Source organism: Doryrhamphus excisus, linkage group LG18, assembly GCF_037039965.1.
Source record: "Doryrhamphus excisus strain RoL-2023G ecotype Guam linkage group LG18, RoL_Dexc_Guam_v1.1, whole genome shotgun sequence".
NCBI lineage: Eukaryota > Metazoa > Chordata > Actinopteri > Syngnathiformes > Syngnathidae > Doryrhamphus > Doryrhamphus excisus.
In genome coordinates this window covers 6,288,016-6,308,104 of record NC_136374.1, presented here as the reverse complement: position 1 = coordinate 6,308,104, position 20,089 = coordinate 6,288,016, and the positions used below count along the sequence as shown (strand labels likewise).

At 39.5% G+C, this 20,089-nt stretch overlaps 1 protein-coding gene across 13 annotated transcripts in view; it reads left to right on the top strand.

Annotated features, from left to right (window-relative positions):
* ptprt (protein tyrosine phosphatase receptor type T) overlaps positions 1 to 20,089 on the top strand; it is a 230,143-nt gene that overhangs the window by 47,707 nt on the left and 162,347 nt on the right. For all 13 annotated transcript variants that reach the window (XM_058054365.2, XM_058054362.2, XM_058054361.2 and 10 more), the window contains exons 4-8: positions 232 to 342; positions 945 to 1,026; positions 3,011 to 3,126; positions 5,484 to 5,658; positions 16,942 to 17,235. In XM_058054365.2, coding sequence (XP_057910348.2) covers positions 232 to 342; positions 945 to 1,026; positions 3,011 to 3,126; positions 5,484 to 5,658; positions 16,942 to 17,235 — 778 coding nt within the window. The remainder of the gene's footprint in view (positions 1 to 231; positions 343 to 944; positions 1,027 to 3,010; positions 3,127 to 5,483; positions 5,659 to 16,941; positions 17,236 to 20,089) is intronic.

Sequence of the window (20,089 nt, the reverse complement as noted above, 5' to 3'; positions counted from 1 at the left end):
GTGTCTGTCTATAAAAATATATTTTTTTCCTAAAAAGATGCATTACATTTTGGGAATCTATAAATATTTTTGAAAAAATAGCCAATTTTATTGTCCTGAAAATCTTCCTGGAAATAAACATATTTTATCTTGTGTCTATCTTGTGTCCATCTATAAGCTCTCTTGCTTGTGAGTGTTGTGTTTCCCCACGATGACATCACTCCTTTGAACGTGTGTGTCTGTGTGTTGCAGGTCAACGGTGGCGCTCAGAGTAACCCGGTATGGAACGTGTCTGACACCGTTACCGATGGTTGGGTGAAGGCTGAGCTCGCCATCTCCACGTTTTGGCCCAACTCCTACCAGGTGACCCCACCATCTCATTGGTTTGCTAACGCTACATTAACACCACACTTTATTAGCTACATATGACTCAGCCTTTACAGTTTTCCGAGGAAGAATATTTTGTAATATTGTCAGCACCGTGTGTTGAGCCGCATGTGAGGTCATAATATTAGAAACGGTAGGACTCAACGGTGGTCACACTTCACCGTTTCCACTGCTGAATCCTCACCGCAAGTCGTTGATATGCAGCCCGGGTCACAACACTGACAAGTACAGCCCGCTATGGATGCGTGTGTGTGGGTCAGGAGTGCACGGCCCTGCTGGCAGCCTGTCACTCTGCTGAATGTTTCAAGAGGAAGGCACACAGCCGTGAAAATAAAGCCAAGGAATATCAAGTCAGGGGATGACGACGACGACGATGAGGAGGAGGAAGAGCCGTGAGACAAATGAGGATTGATGACAAGACGACGGAGAGGCTCCATGAGACTGAAGAAGAAGTGCATTAGGACACTTGCTGACACTTTCTTTACTGGAAAACTCCCTCAGGAGTCCATCAGAGTGTGAAGTATGTGTGTGTGTGTGTGTGTGTGTTTCACCCATACTTGTTTTTTCCTCTTCCCAAGGTAATATTTGAAGCAGTTTCGGTCCAGGGACATCCGGGTGTCATTGCTGTTGACGACATTCGAGTTCTGGCTCATCCATGCCGTAAGTGTGTGTGTGTGTTAATAGCTGACCCTGCACAACTGTAGCCCCACTGAGCATCATCTGTTTCTCTCAAACACACACACACACACACGAACACACACACACGTAGAGAGTGATTGTGAGGCTTGCAGACAGATTGCAGGGAGGCAGGAAGAAGGTCCTAACTCAGGGTCTTCATCGCTCAAATCTGACAAGAAACTCCGCTCCAACAAACTCGCAGCATCGGCCCCCGCAGGCTCCTCCCCCTCCCACTGTTCACCCAGCCTGCCGACAACATTCCCTGTCCTCGCCCGCCTTTTTCTGTCGGCATCACACCTGAAGTCCAGTTTGTAGACGTGGGCCTGGGTCACAAGTCAGTCTGGGACTAGACTTTGTAGAACCTGTACACCCTTGAACTTGGTTGATACTTCTTCATCCCCGCCAACACCATTGTGAAACTTTTGTTCCGTGCAGTTCCCCTCCAAAACACTAGAGGCGTTGTGGGCCGTGGAATCGACTCAGTGAAGATGGTCTTAGAAGGGGGAGGAGCGAGCCGATGTTAGAAAAGCTTACCATTTCCACATTTTTTATGCTTCATTGAATGCATCATGGGCGGTCGAGTGTTTAGCGCGCAGACCTCACAGCTAGGAGACCAGGATTCAATTCCACCTTTGTCCATCTCTGTGTGGAGTTTGCATGCGTGGGTTTTCTCCGGGTACTCCGGTTTCCTCCCACATTCCAAAAACATGCTAGGTTAATTGGCCACTCCAAATTGTCCATAGGTATGAATGTGAGTGTGAATGGTTGTTTGTCTATATGTGCCCTGGGATTGGCTGGCCACCAGTCCAGGGTGTACCCCGCCGCTCGCCCGAAGACAGCTGGGATAGGCTCCAGCACGCCCGCAACCCTCGTGAGGATAAGCAATAGAAATTGAACAAATTAATGAGTTCTCCTCTTATTTTGTGTGGAAGTGGTAACTTTTTGGCTTCTTATTTTGTCTTTCCCCACCCTCGGCCATACGTGGGTTTTCTCCGGGTACTCCGGTTTTCCTCCCACATTCCAAAAACATGCTAGGTTAATTAGCGACTCCAAATTGTCCATAGGTATGAATGTGAGTGTGAATGGTTGTTTGTCTATATGTGCCCTGTGATTGGCTGGCCACCAGTCCAGGGTGTACCCCGCCTCTCGGCCAAAGACAGCTGGGATAGGCTCCAGCACCTCCGCGACCCTTGTGAGGAAAAAGCGGTAGAAAATGAATGAATGAATGAATGCATCATGGGCGGCACAGCGGTCGAGTGGACCTCACAGCTAAGAGACCAGGGTTCAATTCCACCCTCGGCCATCTCTGTGTGGAGTTTGCATGTTTTCCCCGTGCATGCGTGGGTTTTCTCCGAGTACTCCGGTTTCCTCCCACATTCCAAAAACATGCTAGGTTAATTAACGACTCCAATATGTGCCCTGTGATTGGCTGGCTACCAGTCCAGAGTGTACCCCGTCTCTCGGCCAAAGACAGCTGGGATAGGCTCCAGCACACCCGCGACTCTCATGAGGAGAAAGCCATAGAAAATGAATGAATGAATGCATCATTGTTGCCTCATCTTCCATTCCATCTTCAATTAGTGGCGATTCGCCATACATTTTGTACTTGAAGCTAAAAACTAGAAAGCATTTTTAGGGTTTAAATCTGCATTGCATCGTGAGTGAAAGATGGCAGTTGAAGAGTGAAGGGAGTTGAATGAAATCTGATCACTACACCAGCCACTGGAAATGGGAGGAGAACTTCAACGTCAAGCTGTCAGGAGGGTTTTGGAGAGAGAGGAGCGAGTCGTGTCAAAAAATTTTATGGACGGGGGATCTGTAAACATCTCACCTCGTATATTTCTGGAGTGTTTGGTCGAGAGAAATAATAGCTCAGCTGATTTTGGACCACCCTCAAAATCAGTAAGTGATGTTTTGTTCTACTGCGTGAAAAGAGTCACGTATGTTTCTCCAATGTTTGCTGCAGGGAAGGCGCCTCACTTCCTGCGTCTCCAGAACGTGGAGGTGAATGTGGGCCAGAACGCTTCCTTCCAGTGTACGGCCGGAGGAAAGTGGTCTCAGCATGATAAGCTGTGGCTCCAGGTCGGTACCATACCTTCACTCGTGCTGACCACTCTTGTCTGGTCCGCCAACATTTTTACAGTAATCCCTTTTGCTTTTCATTGCTTCACTGTTGAGACAATAGCCACCGCAGGAAGTACTGTATACAACAGGAAATTAAAAAAAGTCACGTGTGAGACTCTATTATGACTTTTATGTCTTATTCCTATATATGTCGACTTTATTGGGAATAGGAGTGTAAAGGTGACATCGTCACGAAGGCTTTAATGATGTTACAAAACACATTTAGAAAGTCAGAAACAGGAAAAATAATGTAATTTATGAATTATTTATTAATCTAATCAATTAATATAATATAATATAAATATAATATATATATATTAATATTACAATATATATATATATATAATAACTAATTTAATTCATATTATTAAGAATAAAGACGTTGTAATCTAACAAGGATCAATAACATTTTAATATTATGAGGAAAAATGATGTCATTTTAGTAGCATAAAGTTGAAATACGAATGTAAAACGTTATTTAATGTTGTCATAATATGGAAACAAAGAAAATAAAAAATAAAGTTGTCATTTTTACAAAATGTCACAATGTTACAAAAATGTAGTCAAAATATTATGGGAATACAAATATGACAAAAACATTTCCAAGATGATAAAATGGCAATTTTATGCGAATAAACTTGTGACATTGGAGGGAAAATAATGTAATTCATTAATTAGTTATTAATCTAATCAATTAATTTAATAACTAATTTAAGACATATTATTAAGAATAGAAAAGTCGCAATCTAACAAGGATCAATAACATTTTAATATTATGAGGAAAAATTATGTCATTTTAGTGGCATAAAGTTGAAATACGAATGAAAAACGTTATAAAAATAAGTTGTCATTTTTACAAAATGTCACAATGTTACAAAAATGTAGTCAAAATATTATGGGAATAAATTATGAAAAAAAACAAGACGATAAAATGGCAATTTTATGCGAATAAACTAATTTATGAATTACTTATTAATCTAATCAATTAATTTAATAACTATTTAATCTATTTTTTTAGTAATATTGGTAACAAATAAAACATAATAAAGTTGTAATTACTGGAAAATTTAGTTTGGGAAAAATGTATGGTATTATGGGAATAAAGTAAAAATTGAAAATGAAAATGTAGGATTTATTACGATTTACAAGGTATGTCCAAAAATTATCGGTTCTGATAATTATGGGCTTGATATCAGCATAAATATGGGGTGATATCAGTAGGCATTTAACTTTTAAGGAAAGCCAATGTAGAGCATGTAGCACAGATGTTAAAACGCCACATAGCAATGTAATAAGTAGATACCAACAGACAAGACACTACCACCGAATAATGCAGAATAACCAACATCTATGTAAACATGTAACTTATTAGCAATTTACAACAACAGTACAGCAAAGTATTCTGGCATGTTGGGGATTCCGCATCGAGCGCTAAGCATACGGACGCCAACATCGCCACCATATTGGATGTGGCAAGTGACAAAGAAATATAAGTTAATGCTACTTAAGTTAATCTACTCAGAGATGGGTTGAGTAGCCAACACAACAATTGTACTCATTTAAGAGTATTTTTATTCGACAACAATTGTGATGTTACACATATCCGTATCGATACCAGAATTCGAAATATCAGAAATATCGGCAACAAAGCCTATTGGACATCCCTAATAAGAGGAAAGTTTAAATATTTTGAAATTACAAAAGACACAAATAATAGGATTTTTTCTTAGCATATCTTCATGTGTTGCATCCTTTCATTTTTCCACCATGTCGTCCTCCCTGGAAAAATGTTTGGATCCCCCTGTCTAACTACAAAGCTACGGAATCCTACTTTGTAGGAATTGACTGATCAGGTCAGGTCTGGAACTAATTAAGCGCCTTACGGTAATACCATCTTAACTAACTTAACTTTATGTGCGTTGTTATGAATTCTAACAAATGGAACCATATTTCATCATTTATGCTAATTGCTAAGAAAAAAACCCAGGCAGTGTTTTGGACCACCTCAGCGTTCCCAGCTGTAATTCAAAGCTGATTAAAAAGCGTTTGTCGTGTTTTGCACCAATGACTCCATCTGTTTGCTTTCCCGCCTGCATTTATGTGACCAGCATGGAGATCCGGCGTGCGTACAAAACACTACTATGACGTGTGGGTGGGTTGTGGGGTGTGCTTCTGCAATAGATCCCTATGTCCATCTCTTGGTCCGTAGTGGATGTTCTGCTTCATCGTCATGGCAACCGAACACAATAACAATAACTATATGGCCCCCCCCTATGTGGCCCCATTGGCTAACATGGACGCTTCTGTGGTTACAGCAGTGGAACGGGAAAGACACGGCGCTCATGGTCACCAGAGTGGTCAACCACCGACGCTTCTCGTCCACCGTCAGCGTGGGCGACACGTCACAGCGTAGCACCAGCCGCTACCGTTGCGTCATCCGAACAGAAGGTGGCTCGGGAGTGTCCAACTACGCCGACCTCATCGTTAAAGGTCAGTTTCGGGCAAATATGCATCAACAGTCTTTGAAGATGTTTGCAAGCATTGTTGCAGTCTGAGCAAGCAGACCAGCACCATGGACAGCACCACGGCTGATAGAAACCCCTAATGCAGCAAACACTGAAAAATAACAATATTCATTCATTCATTTTATACCGCTTTTCCTCATGAGGGTCGCGGGGGGGTGCTGGAGCCTATCCCAGCTGTCTTCGGGCGAGAGGCGGGGTACACCCTGGACTGGTGGCCAGCCAATCACAGGGCACATATAGACAAACAACCATTCACACTCACATTCATTCGCCCTTGATGATAACATAAAGAGTTTAATTTAAGCAATGACATATTTTTACATCCATCCATTTTCTATACCGCTTATCCTCACGAGGGTCACGGGTATGCTGGAGCCTATCCCAGCTGGTACACCCTGGTCGTATATTTTCACATGATTAACTACAATATTGTATATCCAAAAATTTTTACTCTTATGAGCTATTTTTGTTGTCATCTTTATATTTGTCAAAACAACTGAGTCTTTAGATGGCATTCAAGGCATTACGAGGCATTAAAAGGAACACAAAACTGAAGAAACAAAGTGGTCTAATTAATTGTTTTTCCTATTATTACTTTATTCTCATAATATTTTGAATTTTTTCCCACAATTGTGTAACTTTTTCCACAAAAAAATCATAATATTACAACTTGTAAAAAATAACACCAATAATTTTAAATATTTCAACTAATTTTTCCTAATAAAAAAAATTATTTGTGTAAAATTGTGGCTTTTTTCTCTCATTAGAAAAAACTTTTATTCATTATTTTTATTTATTCTTGTAAAATTACAGTTGTTTTTTTTATTTCTGCTGGGTTTCTTCCACTTCTTCAACTTTCTTCTTGTAAATTTTATTCTTGTAACTATGCCTTTATTCTCATAATATTTTGACTTTGTTTCCAAAATTTACAACTTCATTCGTGGTGTTGTTTCTAATAATATTACCACTTTTCAACAATCATTTTTCTTCAATATTTCATCTCTGTGTGACTAAAATGCCATTATTTTTCTTCCTAATATTCTTTTTATGAAATGTTAGACTACACATTTTTCTCTTAATATTTTCACTATTCTCGTAAAATTTGTGTTGTATTTTCTATTTCTGCTGTTGTGGTTTTTTTTGTTATATTATCCAACTATTTAAACTTGCCTCAAAATGTCTTCTTTTCTTTTTGAATGACAGCATAATATTTCTTATTTTATTCTCATAACATGAAAATATTTTCTCCAATCAAATTTTCCGAAAAATTGCATGGTTTGTTTCTCATAATATTCTCAAAATATTCAACTTTATGCTACTGAAAGAGTGGCATTTTTGCTGGTAATATTATTCTCGTAAAATGCCGACTTTTTCTTGTTTGATTACAACTTTTTTGACTTAGTATTTATCCTTTAAAAATTAGTTATTTTTACCATTTCTGCTGTTAATTTTTTGTTAATTTATGTCATGTTTCTTCCATAAATTCCAACTTTATTTTGTTTTGTTGTTTCTCATCATATTAAGACTTTTATATAGACTTGTGTCCTATATATTTGAAGAGGGTAGAAGATGCAAGTCCCATGTGCACACACACGCTGCCCTGGGCACACCTGGATGAAGGCAGCACTAATTAACCTCCATTTCGCTTAGCCACCCAGGAGGACACACAAACACATGCAAACCCAAACTGCACACAACACGCACACAAACTCAGGTGACAAACGTGCACTCTGCATGAAAGCAGGAAGATACACACACACACACACACCTAAAATAATACACAAATGGAGCACAACGGGGAAAAAGTACAGACAGATTTAGCAACACACTCAGGCTGTATGTGTGTGTATGTGTGTGTGTATGATATTGTTCACTGATGGCATCATGGACTATTCCCCCTGGCAGTACGCATGGCACCTGAGCTTCACACACGTACGCCGAGGCAAACACACATTCATGCACACACACATACACACACACACACACAGGGTGCATGAGTGTGTGTTGCGCTAACAGATGGTAATGACACTTCGGGTCCCTGAACTCATCAAAATGTGGCACGCTCACACACTCACACACACACACACATGCGGCAGCTTTGCCACCAGATGCAAACATCCTTCACAGCCAATAAAAGGTTAACTGCGTCATTTATAGCAAATATTCACTGGCTCTTATTATTTCATTGCAATTTTCATTCCATTTCAAACCATAAATGTCAGCCAGGAAGTTGAAGCGTTGTGTGAAATGTCTTTGCACGTTAGCAAACATTTTAAGAAACCGAAACACACCAGATCATTTATTAGGTACCCATTCAACCTCATGGGCCAGAAATACTCATAGTGCGGGGAGGGGCTTGAGGAGGCTCTGGCAATAGTGCTATACCAGTGGTGTCTAAAGTGCAGCCCGCGTGCCATTTGCAACCTACAGCTTTTTTTTTCCATTCTAAAAATGTAATTTTACAAGAAAAAAGTCAAAATATTAAATGAATGTTAATGATGTTAACTGTAACTGATGTTAAATGTTAACTGTAAGTATTATATGAAATGCAATGTTCAAATTAATGTCATTTTTAAGTCATGATGTTGTGAGAATAAAGTAAAATATTAAAAAAAAAAAAGTCAAAATATTAAGTATGATGCTAACTGAAATACAATGTTCAAATTAATGTCATTTTTGAGTCATAATGTTGTGAGAATAAAGTAAAATATTAAAAAAAAAAGTCAAAATATTAAGTATGATCCTAACTGAAATACAATGTTCAAATTAATGTCATTTTTGAGTCATAATGTTGTGAGAATAAAGTCAAATATTATGGGAATATGACTGGAAAATGGAAAGAATACAAGTAATTTTGCAATTTGTTACAATCTGATGAGAGAAAAAGCTGTTAATTCATGGAAATAAAGTAATAAGCATCGCTTTAATAGCATAAAGTTGAAATATGAATATATTATAATATATAATATAGTGGCAATAGTGCTATACCAGTGGTGTCTAAAGTACAGCTTTTTTTTAATTCTAAAAATGTAATTTTACAAGAAAAAAGCTGCAAAAAGTCAAAATATTAAGTATGATGCTAACTGAAATACAACGTTCAAATTAATGTCATTTTTGAGTCATAATGTTGTGTAAAGTCAAATATTATGGGAATATGACTGGAAAATGGAAAGAACACGAGTAATTGAAAAGAATTGTAGAATAAAGTCAAATTATTAAGAGAATAAAGTTACAATCTGATGAGAGAAAAAGCCGTGAATTCATGGAAATAAAGTAATATGCATCGCTTTAATGACATAAAGTTGAAATATGAATATATTATAATATATAATATATTGGCAATAGTGCTATACCAGTGGTGTATAAAGTACAGCTTTTTTTCATTTTAAAAATGTAATTTTACAAGAAAAAAAGCTGCAAAAAAGTCAAAATATTAAGTATGATGCTAACTGAAATGCAATGTTCAAATTAATGTCATGTTCAAGTTAATGTTGTGAGAATAAAGTAAAATATTATGGGAATATGACCACTTTTCAAGTAGCTCTCCAAAGACTTTATTCATTTATTATCAACTCCCAAACCAACAAAATTAGAAAATGGGATTCAGCAGTTGTCCGGAAGTCTTCTGGAGGACTGCAGGAGTGTGACCAATCACGGGTGAACGGGCGTGACCAGAGGCGGGCTGTGGGAGGAAGAAACTAAAACAGACTGTTTTGGAAATTCATGGCATTACAGTCAGAATAGGTGGAGATTCTGGAAGATCTATAAAGTTTGTGAGCTTGTTATTGTGTGTAGCTACTCTATAGGAGTCCACGACTCAATACAAAGGGACCAAAATAGGTCTTCTTTCTTTTATGATGAGGAGAACATAATGTCATTTTAACAGAAAATTGGAAAATGATTCATTTTCTACCGCTTTTCCTCACGAGGGTCGCGGGGGGGCTGGAGCCTATCCCAGCAATCTTTGGGTGGGAGGCGGGGTTCACCCTGGACTGGTGGCCAGCCAGCCAATCACAGGGCACATATAGACAAACAACCATTCACACTCACATTCATACCTATGGACAATTTGGAGTGGCCAATTAACCTAGCATGTTTTTGGAATGTGGGAGGAAACCGGAGTACCCGGAGAAAACCCACGCATGCACGGGGAGAACATGCAAACTCCACACAGAGATGGCCGAGGGTGGAATTGAACTGTGGTCTCCTAGCTGTGAGGTCTGCGCGCTAACCACTCTCCCACCGTGCTGAAAATTGGAAATTGAGATTATTAGAAAATAAAAATTCCTACTTTCGATGATGAGCCGAGGATGGACCCGGAAACCATCAGGTTTCCATGTCTCGTGTTAAATGTAATGCTACATGTTATGCTATTTTCTACCAATAGGGGGGCGACATACTGTACAGTGGGAAGAGAGAACCAAGAGGGGCGGGGTCATGACAGTAAAGCAATGTTGCTGATTTGATTGATACTTTAGTTGCTGATGAAGAACAAAGAATCAGGTCTTCCGAGGAAAAGTGGGCGGAGCCAAGAATGTCATCACGTGTGACAGCGACAGATCGCTGCGGATGGTGTAATTCTATGAAAGGCTAACCACATTAGCCCACCTCCGCCGCACATCCAGCTTATTCTTCCTGCCGTTGTTGGCATCGGGATGGAACACGGCAAAGATTCCTTCCTCTTTCACAGTCTAGCGTGTTGATGACATGAGAGGCTGTTCCTTTGCTGAGGGTGCAGAGGCCAGCACGAACGAACGCAAGAGGAAATGTCTGCTTTCAGATCGTCTTTCAGGCGCTTTGCAAAGGCTAAATGTGCGTATCAGCAAAACATGCCGATAAACGACTTTCACACACGGCAGCGAGGCAGAGGTTATCCCGCCTCTCGCTGTCTCATTATTTCAACGCAATATAAAAACCTACAGAACAATCTTTGACCCCTATTTCAAGTCCGACGAGCAGCCAAACGGGTCAAAGGGTTCTCCATGTTGGTGGAGGTCACACAAGCCTTCATTTCAATGCATGGGCTTCTCTGAGGAGCACACCGCAGCATTCTCATGTCAAAAACCCTGAGCTCTTACGTAAGACACGCCTTCCAAAGCACACTTTACTATACGTACAACACAGGTGTCAAACTCAATTCCCAACATATCATTTACAGCAGGGGTCTCAAACTCAATTTACTTGGGGGCCACTGGAGCTAGGGTCTGGGCAAGGCTGGGCCGCATCAGGTTTTCCAAAAAAAAAAAAAACATTTATTAAAAACAGAAAAATGAATAAACTTTGCTTTGGTACCGAATTTCTACAGGAAAAGCTCTGATAAAACATTCCACTGTTCTCAAATATCTTAATTTTTATTTTTGTACACAAAATAAATAAACAAATCAAGAATAAAGAAAATCAATCAATCAGCAATAAATAAATATAATAATAATAATAAAACGGCAAATAATAAAAACTTAAGAAACCACATATAGTTGGTGGGTAGACAAATTATTTTTTTCAGATTAAAATGAACAAAGCATTATTAGAGCCCTGTAGACATGACAAAACACGACTATAGTCACATTTATACTCTTTTTATTTACAACATATTGCGCAACTTGCTTTATTGCTTTATAAAAATTGCATATATTTGAAAACGGCATCATATTTATACTGTATATCACATATATTTATGGAGGGCATCATATTTATACTGTATTTCACGTATATATTTATAGATGACATCATATTTATACTGTATTGCACATATATATATTATCATACATGTTCTTCATATATCAAATATATCACAGCATATAGATGTATCACATATCTTTATAAATATTGCATATATTTGAAAATGGCATCATATTTATACTGTATATCACATATATTTATAGATGACATCATATTTATACTGTATTTCCCATACATATCATATTATCAGGGCGGCACGGTGGTCTAGTGGTTAGCGTGCAGACCTCACAGCTAGGAGACCAGGGTTCAATTCCACCCTTGGGCATCTCTGTGTGGAGTTTGCATGTTCTCCCTGTTCTCTCCGGGTACTCCGGTTTCCTCCCACATTCCAAAAACATGCTAGGTTAATTGGCGACTCCAAATTGTCCATAGGTATGAATGTGAGTGTGAATGGTTGTTTGTCTATATGTGCCCTGTGATTGGCTGGCCACCAGTCCAGGGTGTACCCCGCCTCACGCCCAAAGACAGCTGGGATAGGCTCCAGCACCCCCCGCGACCCTCGTGAGGAAAAGCGGTAGAAAATGAATGAATGAATGAATCATATTATCATATAATCATATTATCTTCATATATCAAATATATCACAGCATGTAGATGTATCACATATCTACATGCATAGCTTTATAAATTTTGCATATATTTGAAAATGGCATCATATTTATACTGTATATCACATATATTTATAGATGGCATATTTATACTGTATTTCACGTATATATTTATAGATGACATCATATTTATACTGTATATCACATATATTTATAGATGGCATATTTATACTGTATTTCACGTATATATTTATAGATGACATCATATTTATATTGTATATCACATATATATCATATTTATACTGTATATTACAGATGTTTATTTGTAAAGTTGCAGCCTATATGGCCCTTGCTGTAAAAAGGTTTGGACCCCCCCCCCCCCCCCCCCCCCGCGTGATGTCGCTGGACTGTGTTGTGTGGATGCCTCACACTGTGTAGTTGCACTGCAGTAAAACTGCCTTTTGTGTCATTATGCTGTTGTGTGTGTGTGTATGTGTGTGTGTGTGTTGCCTGCCTGCCAGAGATAAGACTCAGCGGGGCGTAGCTCAGATTCACAACTGTCACTCTCAGAGGTGTATATGCGTGTGTGTGTGTGTGTGTGTGTGTGTCTGGGTGGTCATGAACCTGGGTATGGTTCAGAAATAACTCCTTGCAGCGTGTTTGTGTGTGTGTGTGTGTGTGTGTGTGTGTGTGATTCCTTGCCCACATACTGTACATCTTCTATATATTCTACCAGAACAAAAAAAAATCAATAGGAGCGTGGACACAGTACGACTGGTTCTGCGGAGGCCGGGTGGGCTCAGCCGTCCACCCACAGTGTCCACAAATAAAACCCTGCACGCTAGCGCCACCACAAGGCAACTCTTGCTGTTGAGTGCACACACTGTGAAGCACAACAACATGCAATACACTGACAGAACGGTGAGTCCACAGTGTCCAACGCGTAGCATCCTGAATAGTCACCGTTTTGCCGAGGTAGCAGAAGGGGAGGGGCTAACTGGAGTGGTTGCAATTCACCACTAAAAAAGGAGAGAAGAAGAAATGAGTAGATATGGTGATGTCAAGTTCACAGTGTACTTACTGAAGTGTACTCACATAAGTATTTGATGATTGGTATTCTATGGCCATCACTCTTTCTTTCATGTGCATCATCCTGCGTGTGTGTGTGTGTGTGTGTGTGTGTGTGTAAGAGCAGAATAGGGCACTTCTTAGAGAATTTGTGAGGAGACGTATAAGTAATGCATGAGCAGGTATGAGGTGTGGGGGATGACTGAAGGAGGCGCAGGAGGAGCAGAGGGGTGAGGGTGAAAAGTTGAAAGCAATGGAGGATGCGGATGATGATGATGATGATGATGTAAACACCAATGGAAGTGTCTTCAAACTGCTGAGCTCGCCCAGCCCAAGACATGCTCCGATGTGGACGTTCTCATGTCCGCTAGACAAGGGCATCGACATATTAGAAACAGGAGGATAATAATGGAACAGGAATGATAATAATATACATTGTCCGCCTCATCTCATCGGTGTGTGTGTTGCACTGTCAGCAACACACACACACACACACACACACGAGTGAACCCTCTGCTGAGACATTAACAGTAAAAAAGAAACACAGTGTCCTTCTTAACCCTCCGGGCGTTGTAACACGGCTCACTTTTAAAATTTTTTTTTTTGCACCCCACTGTAAACGCACCCCACTAAGATGAAACCAACACTATTTACTCCTAACACACACACACACACACACAGAGTGTTGATTTTAGCAACAGTGTGACTTCAGCAGAGTGTAAACGGCAGCCATCAACTCCTCCAGACATTCGCAGGCAGCTGCTGTCAATCAAACACACCAACACACATAGCGTCAACACACACATCACTGTGTTTTCTCCAAATAAAATGACACTAATGAAGGAACACTAACAAGGAATCATGTTCATAGTTTTCCCATCACTGTAGCAAGCTAGCTAGAATTATCCGCCTAGTTTCTGGTCTTTGGACTCCAAATCTGACTTTTACTACAGTGACATTTTGTTGTCAAAGAAGACCTATTATGAAAATTTTTCATCCCTTAATATAAATTCCGGACTCCTATAGGACAGCTACACAAAACTGTCTAGATCATCCAGAGTCTGCACCTATTCCAGCTGTATTTCCCTGAATGTCAGGCACATTTCAATGCAACCAGCAGCCACTGCTGAATGTAAGCATCTGAACCAGCATATACATTTTTTTCACATTTGATGTCAGATCAAAGTCGTCACGCATAATGGGAACTCAACCTACACTGGGGTGGGGGGGTCATTTGAGAGGGGTTAAAATTACACTCGACTGTGTTAAACCCTCCCACGCCTTCTATCTTCCCTCTTTACCATTTGCGCCTGTGGGAGGGACGGAGGCATGGGTGCGTCTACAGAATTAGATCCCGTAGAGTGTCCAGCCTTACAATGGTGGTACCACCACGGGGTGTCATTTTGTTGTCAAAGAAGACCTATTATAAAAAAAATTTCGTCCCTTTATATTGAGTTGTGGACTCCCATAGGGCAGCTACACACAGAAAACTGTCTAGATCATCCAGAGTCTGCACCTATTCCAGCTGTATTTCCTTGAATTAATTCATTCCACCCACGACCCACTTTCTGTGATTGGTCGCACTCATCTTCTATAGCTTACAGCTTGTTCCCTGGCACGCCCATATAAGGAGTGAGCCTGTGTTAGAAAAAATTATAAATAACTATGCACAATGCAGACACGTCACCAAAACCTCATAGGCAGGTTTTTCAGAGTGTCAGGCACATTTCAATGCAACCAGCAACCACTGTTGAATGTAAGCATCTAAACCAGCATATGCATTTTTGTCACCTTTGATGTCAGATCAAAGTCGTCACGCATAATGGGAACTCAACCTACATGGGGTGGGGTGGGGTGGGTGGGTCATTTGAAGGGGACCCCCACTGGGTCCAAGAATATTTGCTTCAACTCTTGTTATTGTTTTCATTATTAACTATTGAATTCAGACTGCGTGCCTTTATATAATGACAAATGGGGACAGAATAGCATAAAAATTCCCATCTGAAAACAATTATTATATTTTCTAACCTATTTAATCACATTATCAAAACATTCAGCTCAGGCTATTGATGTTCCACACCCCCCACATTCCCACTTTCCTTGGAATTCCACACTTTCCAAACACCAGTTTCCTTTGATCTAACAAATTGTTACTACTTCCACATTATAAATTTCCACAATTTTTGCCATCCCACAAAATTCCATTTAAAATAAAAAAAAAAAAATATTTAGTTCATTCATTACATCAAAATTTCCACATCTTAAAATGTCCCCCAAAATTCCACATTTTCTGGCCCGTAAAGTCCCATAGAAATAAATTGCCTTTCTCAAACCATTCCGGTGCCAAACCATTGGGGCTGTCTATTCCTCACGTTCCATCAATTCCCACTTTTTCCCCAATTCCACGTCCTTCATTTGGGCTCTTCAGCTCAGCATTCACACCCAATTTCCACACAAATTGCCCTCTCTAGTTTGTTTTATTGTTCTCGCTCATTCTGGAAATGACATCTACATTGGAATTATTCTCAGTGGATTGTTACACACACACACGCACACACACACACACAGTATAAAGGTGTGTGTGCATGTGTGAGTGATTGACAGCTGGCTCACTGGGCCTGCAGACTTCATCCATAATTCTATTCATAAATATTCTGATGCGGTCTTGAGGGAAGCCAAATATTCGGGTCAGTTCACCTTCTCCCACATGTTAATACTGTCAGCTAGTATATAAATATAAATATGAATATATGTCTGTGTGCTTGCAATGGAAGCAATAAAGCAAGCAAATGCTTTTAGAGTTGACAGCCTTGTTTTTTTTTCAAATGAGAAAGTCAAGTTGCTGTCAACAAAATGACAAATGAGTTTTCTAACCAAGCACTTTCACTTATCCAACGTCTCCTTTTTTTATTTTGGCGTATTGAAAGAGAGACGCACATGTCTCCCTTCAGTTCACATTAGCATCAGTTAGCATTGTGGCGTTGACAGCTGTAGCAGCAGGAAAGATCCATACAGTGGATCCCGCCCCCTTTCTGAAAATCAGCAAGCAAAGTCGCAAAGCTTGCTCCAAAAAAATACTTTTGTTAGAAAGCAGGTTGTTTATCCTGCAGAAAACACATCTCATTCCAACAGGCACTTATATTGCAAATGTTGATCAGAAAGTGGACGAGGACGTCAGCCAGCACCAAAGTTTGGAGGCGGAGGAGTAAGCCGTATGTCAAATTAAGATTAATTATGCAGAAAATAATATGAACAAGGGCTGCACGGTGGTCTAGTGGTTAGCGCGCGGACCTCATAGCTAGGAAACCCGAGTTCAATTCCACCCTCGGCCATCTCTGTGTGGAGTTTGCATGTTCTCCCCGTGCATGTGTGGGTTTTCTCCGGGTACTCCGGTTTCCTCCCACATTCCAAAAACATGCTAGGTTAATTTAGCGACTCCAAATTGCCCATAGGTATGAATGTGAGTGTGAATGTCTTACTGAGAACAAACACTTTGCTAACAGCACTCGATTCATCACACTGCAACTTAAAACTCAAAAGGTGTATAAACAAATACACAAACATGCCCCAAACATGCCGAATGGTTAGCATGTAGGCCACACAGTTAGGAGATCAGGAAGACGTGGGTTTGATTCTCATTGTGGAGTTTGCATGTTCTCCCCAAAACATGCTAGGTTAATTGGCCACTCCAAATTGTCCATAGGTATGAATGTGAGTGTGAATGGTTGTTTGTCTATATGTGCCCTGTGATTGGCTGGCCACCAGTCCAGGGTGTACCCCGCCTCTTGCCCCAATACAGCTGGGATAGGCTCCAGCACCCCTGCAACCCTCGTGAGGATAAGAATGAATGAATCAATAATATGAACAAATGTTTTCTTTCTTCCATTTTGTAGCTCCGCCCACTCCCATCGCCCCACCCGAGCTTCTGGCGGTGGGCGCCACCTACCTGTGGATCAAACCCAACGCTAACAGCATCATCGGCGACGGGCCTATCATCCTGAAAGAGGTGGAGTACCGCACCACCTCGGGAAACTGGGCCGAGACGCACGTGGTGGACGCCCCCACCTACAAGCTCTGGCACCTGGACCCCGATGTGGAATACGAGATCAAGGTCTTGCTGTCCAGACCTGGAGAGGGAGGAACGGGTCCCCCGGGACCGCCGCTGGTCACCAGGACCAAATGTGCAGGTAAGAGTCTTCCTGTTTGCTCGTCAGGCTTGTGATTGGCTGAAATGGAAGCACGCTCACACCAGCAAGGACGAAAAAGGGACAAGAACATATTTCCTTCGTCTTCTCAGAGAGAATCAAAGATGAGGATAATTGGGACATTAGGAAGCTGCTGGGAGATGAAGGCGGGGTGGGGGTGGGTGTGAGGGCAGGTTGGGGCAATCATGGCAAATAATGATGATGCCGGCGGGGGTGTGGAGTGCTCCTTCATCTGATCAAGTGGCCGCTTGTCACATCTTCATCCCCGCACACTTCCTGTCGTCTTGCTGCGTCTCAATTTGCACACTTGCCAACTTACACTCAGTGTACTTGCACTTAGTCTTTTGAGTGCATTAGTGCTTTCACACTAAGAAGTACTGCAAAATGCAGTACATTGCATTTCAGGATGCACTCCAAAAACAGTCGCCATCTTGCCTTGATAGCATAGTGGTGAACGACAATGTATTTTAGTCTAAAAGTACGGGAAACAGGAAAAACGGGAAGTTGGAGGGAAAAACACATGGATACTTTATTTAATTTCTTAAAATTAAAATTAAAATTAAAATTAAAATTAAAATTAAAATTAAAATTAAAATTAAAATTAAAATTAAAATTAAAATTAAAATTAAAATTAAAATTAAAATTAAAATTAAAATTAAAATTAAAATTAAAATTAAAATTAAAATTTAAATTTAAATTTAAATTTAAATTAAAATTAAAATTATTTTAATTTAAATTTTTTTTACTTTTTACTTTTTACTTTTTACTTTTTACTTTTTACTTTTTATTTATTTTTATTTATTTTTATTTATTTATTTATTTATTTTTATTTTTTATTTAATTAATAAAAAAGAATTGAATTTAAATAAATTTGAAATTAATTAAAATTAAAATTAAAATTAAAATTAAAATTAAAATTAAAATTAAAATTAAAATTAAAATTAAAATTAAAATTAAAATTAAAATTAAAATTAAAATTAAAATTCAGGAAATGCACTGAAACAATATGTAGTATTATACATGTATTATACACTGGTCACGTGGTGTCAGAAATGTTCGCCGCCATAAATCCAGGAACTAAAAAAAGCAAAAAAACAACAACAAGGAACTCTCCCAATGTCTTATTTTTTCTTATTATGTCTACTATATTGGGTAATAGGAGTGTGAAGATGACTATAGGGTTGTTATTTCAAGTCAGGAGTTATCTAATGATGTTAGGAAACATACTTAGAAGGTGGCGAATACGTTCTGTATTCTCTATGAAAGTATTTCATTTACACATAAAGAATCCCGTCAGGTCTGTAACCAGTTCACCGCAATAGAAGAGGGATTACTGCACATAGTTTAGACGGCGGTGACCAAATGTCCTCTTTTTTTCTACCTTGTCCTGGTAAGTGATGAAAATATCCCGGTTGTCATTGTTTCCATTTGAGTGTCGCTCCATTGCTCCATGCCACTTTGTGGCTTTTACAATTTGTGTTGCCAAAAAAGCCAAAGAAAAAGCCAAAGATAGTACTTGCCTAGATTAAGCCTGATAGAATCGGGGGTGTCATATCTCCCAAGTTCTTGCGATTCTTTAAGCACCGCTCAAACAAACCTGCCGCCACTTCCTGTTTACAAAAGAATAGATGCTGGCTGATGGGAAGTGATGGTGAACAGAGTTGCTGTGTTCAGTGTGTGTGTGTGTAGTAGAGATGAACATGTGTTTCAGGGCTATTTGCACTGTGTTAAGCTGTCACAACCATTCACAGGATGGTGTGTGTGTGTGTGCGTGTGTGTGTGATGGTATTGGAGCAGGCAGGTATGACAGGTGTTTTAAAGCCTGCTGGCTACGAGTAGCTTTGGTGTGTGTGTGTGTTCCTGGTTGTGTACCTTTTGTGTTTCTCTCTGTGTTCATGTTAGCATCTTTAACCGAGCCAAACATAAAATACATAAAAGCATAAATTATTATGAAGTTGAAAGGAAGAGGACAGTCATTCTTCATTTGTGGCGGATAATTGGTTTCAGACCCGACTGCAAAGTAGCGTTCCTTATTTATAAATGGAATATTTTGGAATAGAAAACCCATTTGCCACCTTCTAAATACTCTTTTTAACATTGTTAGAGACCTCTTGACATCAAATTACATCGCTATAAGAGAATAAGACGTAAATAAGCCTTCACATGTTAGTGTTGGGAGAGATTTCTCCACAGTGTACTTCCTGTGATGCTATTGTCTCATCAATGTCACATTAATGACACCTAGTGACCACTGTAGAGTACTACATATCATATCAAAGGTCTTTGAAAGCGTCTTCTGAATGCATTATATATGTATTTTATTTCATTCAGTCACTTTTATACTTGAAAATACTTCATTTGGGGCAGAAAACATGGAAAAAAGCAAATAACGTTCTCCTTATTTCTAAAATCACAAAAAAATCACAGGAAAGTGAGGCTGAAGTGTAACAACACAGCACTTGTTCAATGTTCCCCTAAATATACAACATAAGGTGGCCAGAAATATTTCAGTATTGAACAAAGCAAAATTTGTTCTCAATCAGAAATCACTCCACACTCTTTATTGCTCTCTGGTTCTACCATATCTTACTTATTGTGTGGAAATATGGGCTAATAACTATAAAAGCAATCTTCACTCGCTAAATGTTCTGCAAAAAAGGTCAGTAAGGATAATTCAAAATGCCGCCTACAGAGAACATACTAACTCCTTATTTCTAAAATCACAAATACTTCAACTTGCTGATATAGTTCATCTTCAAACAGCTAAAATAATGCATAAGGCTAAAAAAAACAATTAGCTAAAAATGTCATTTCAGTATGTGGAAATTGAAATTTG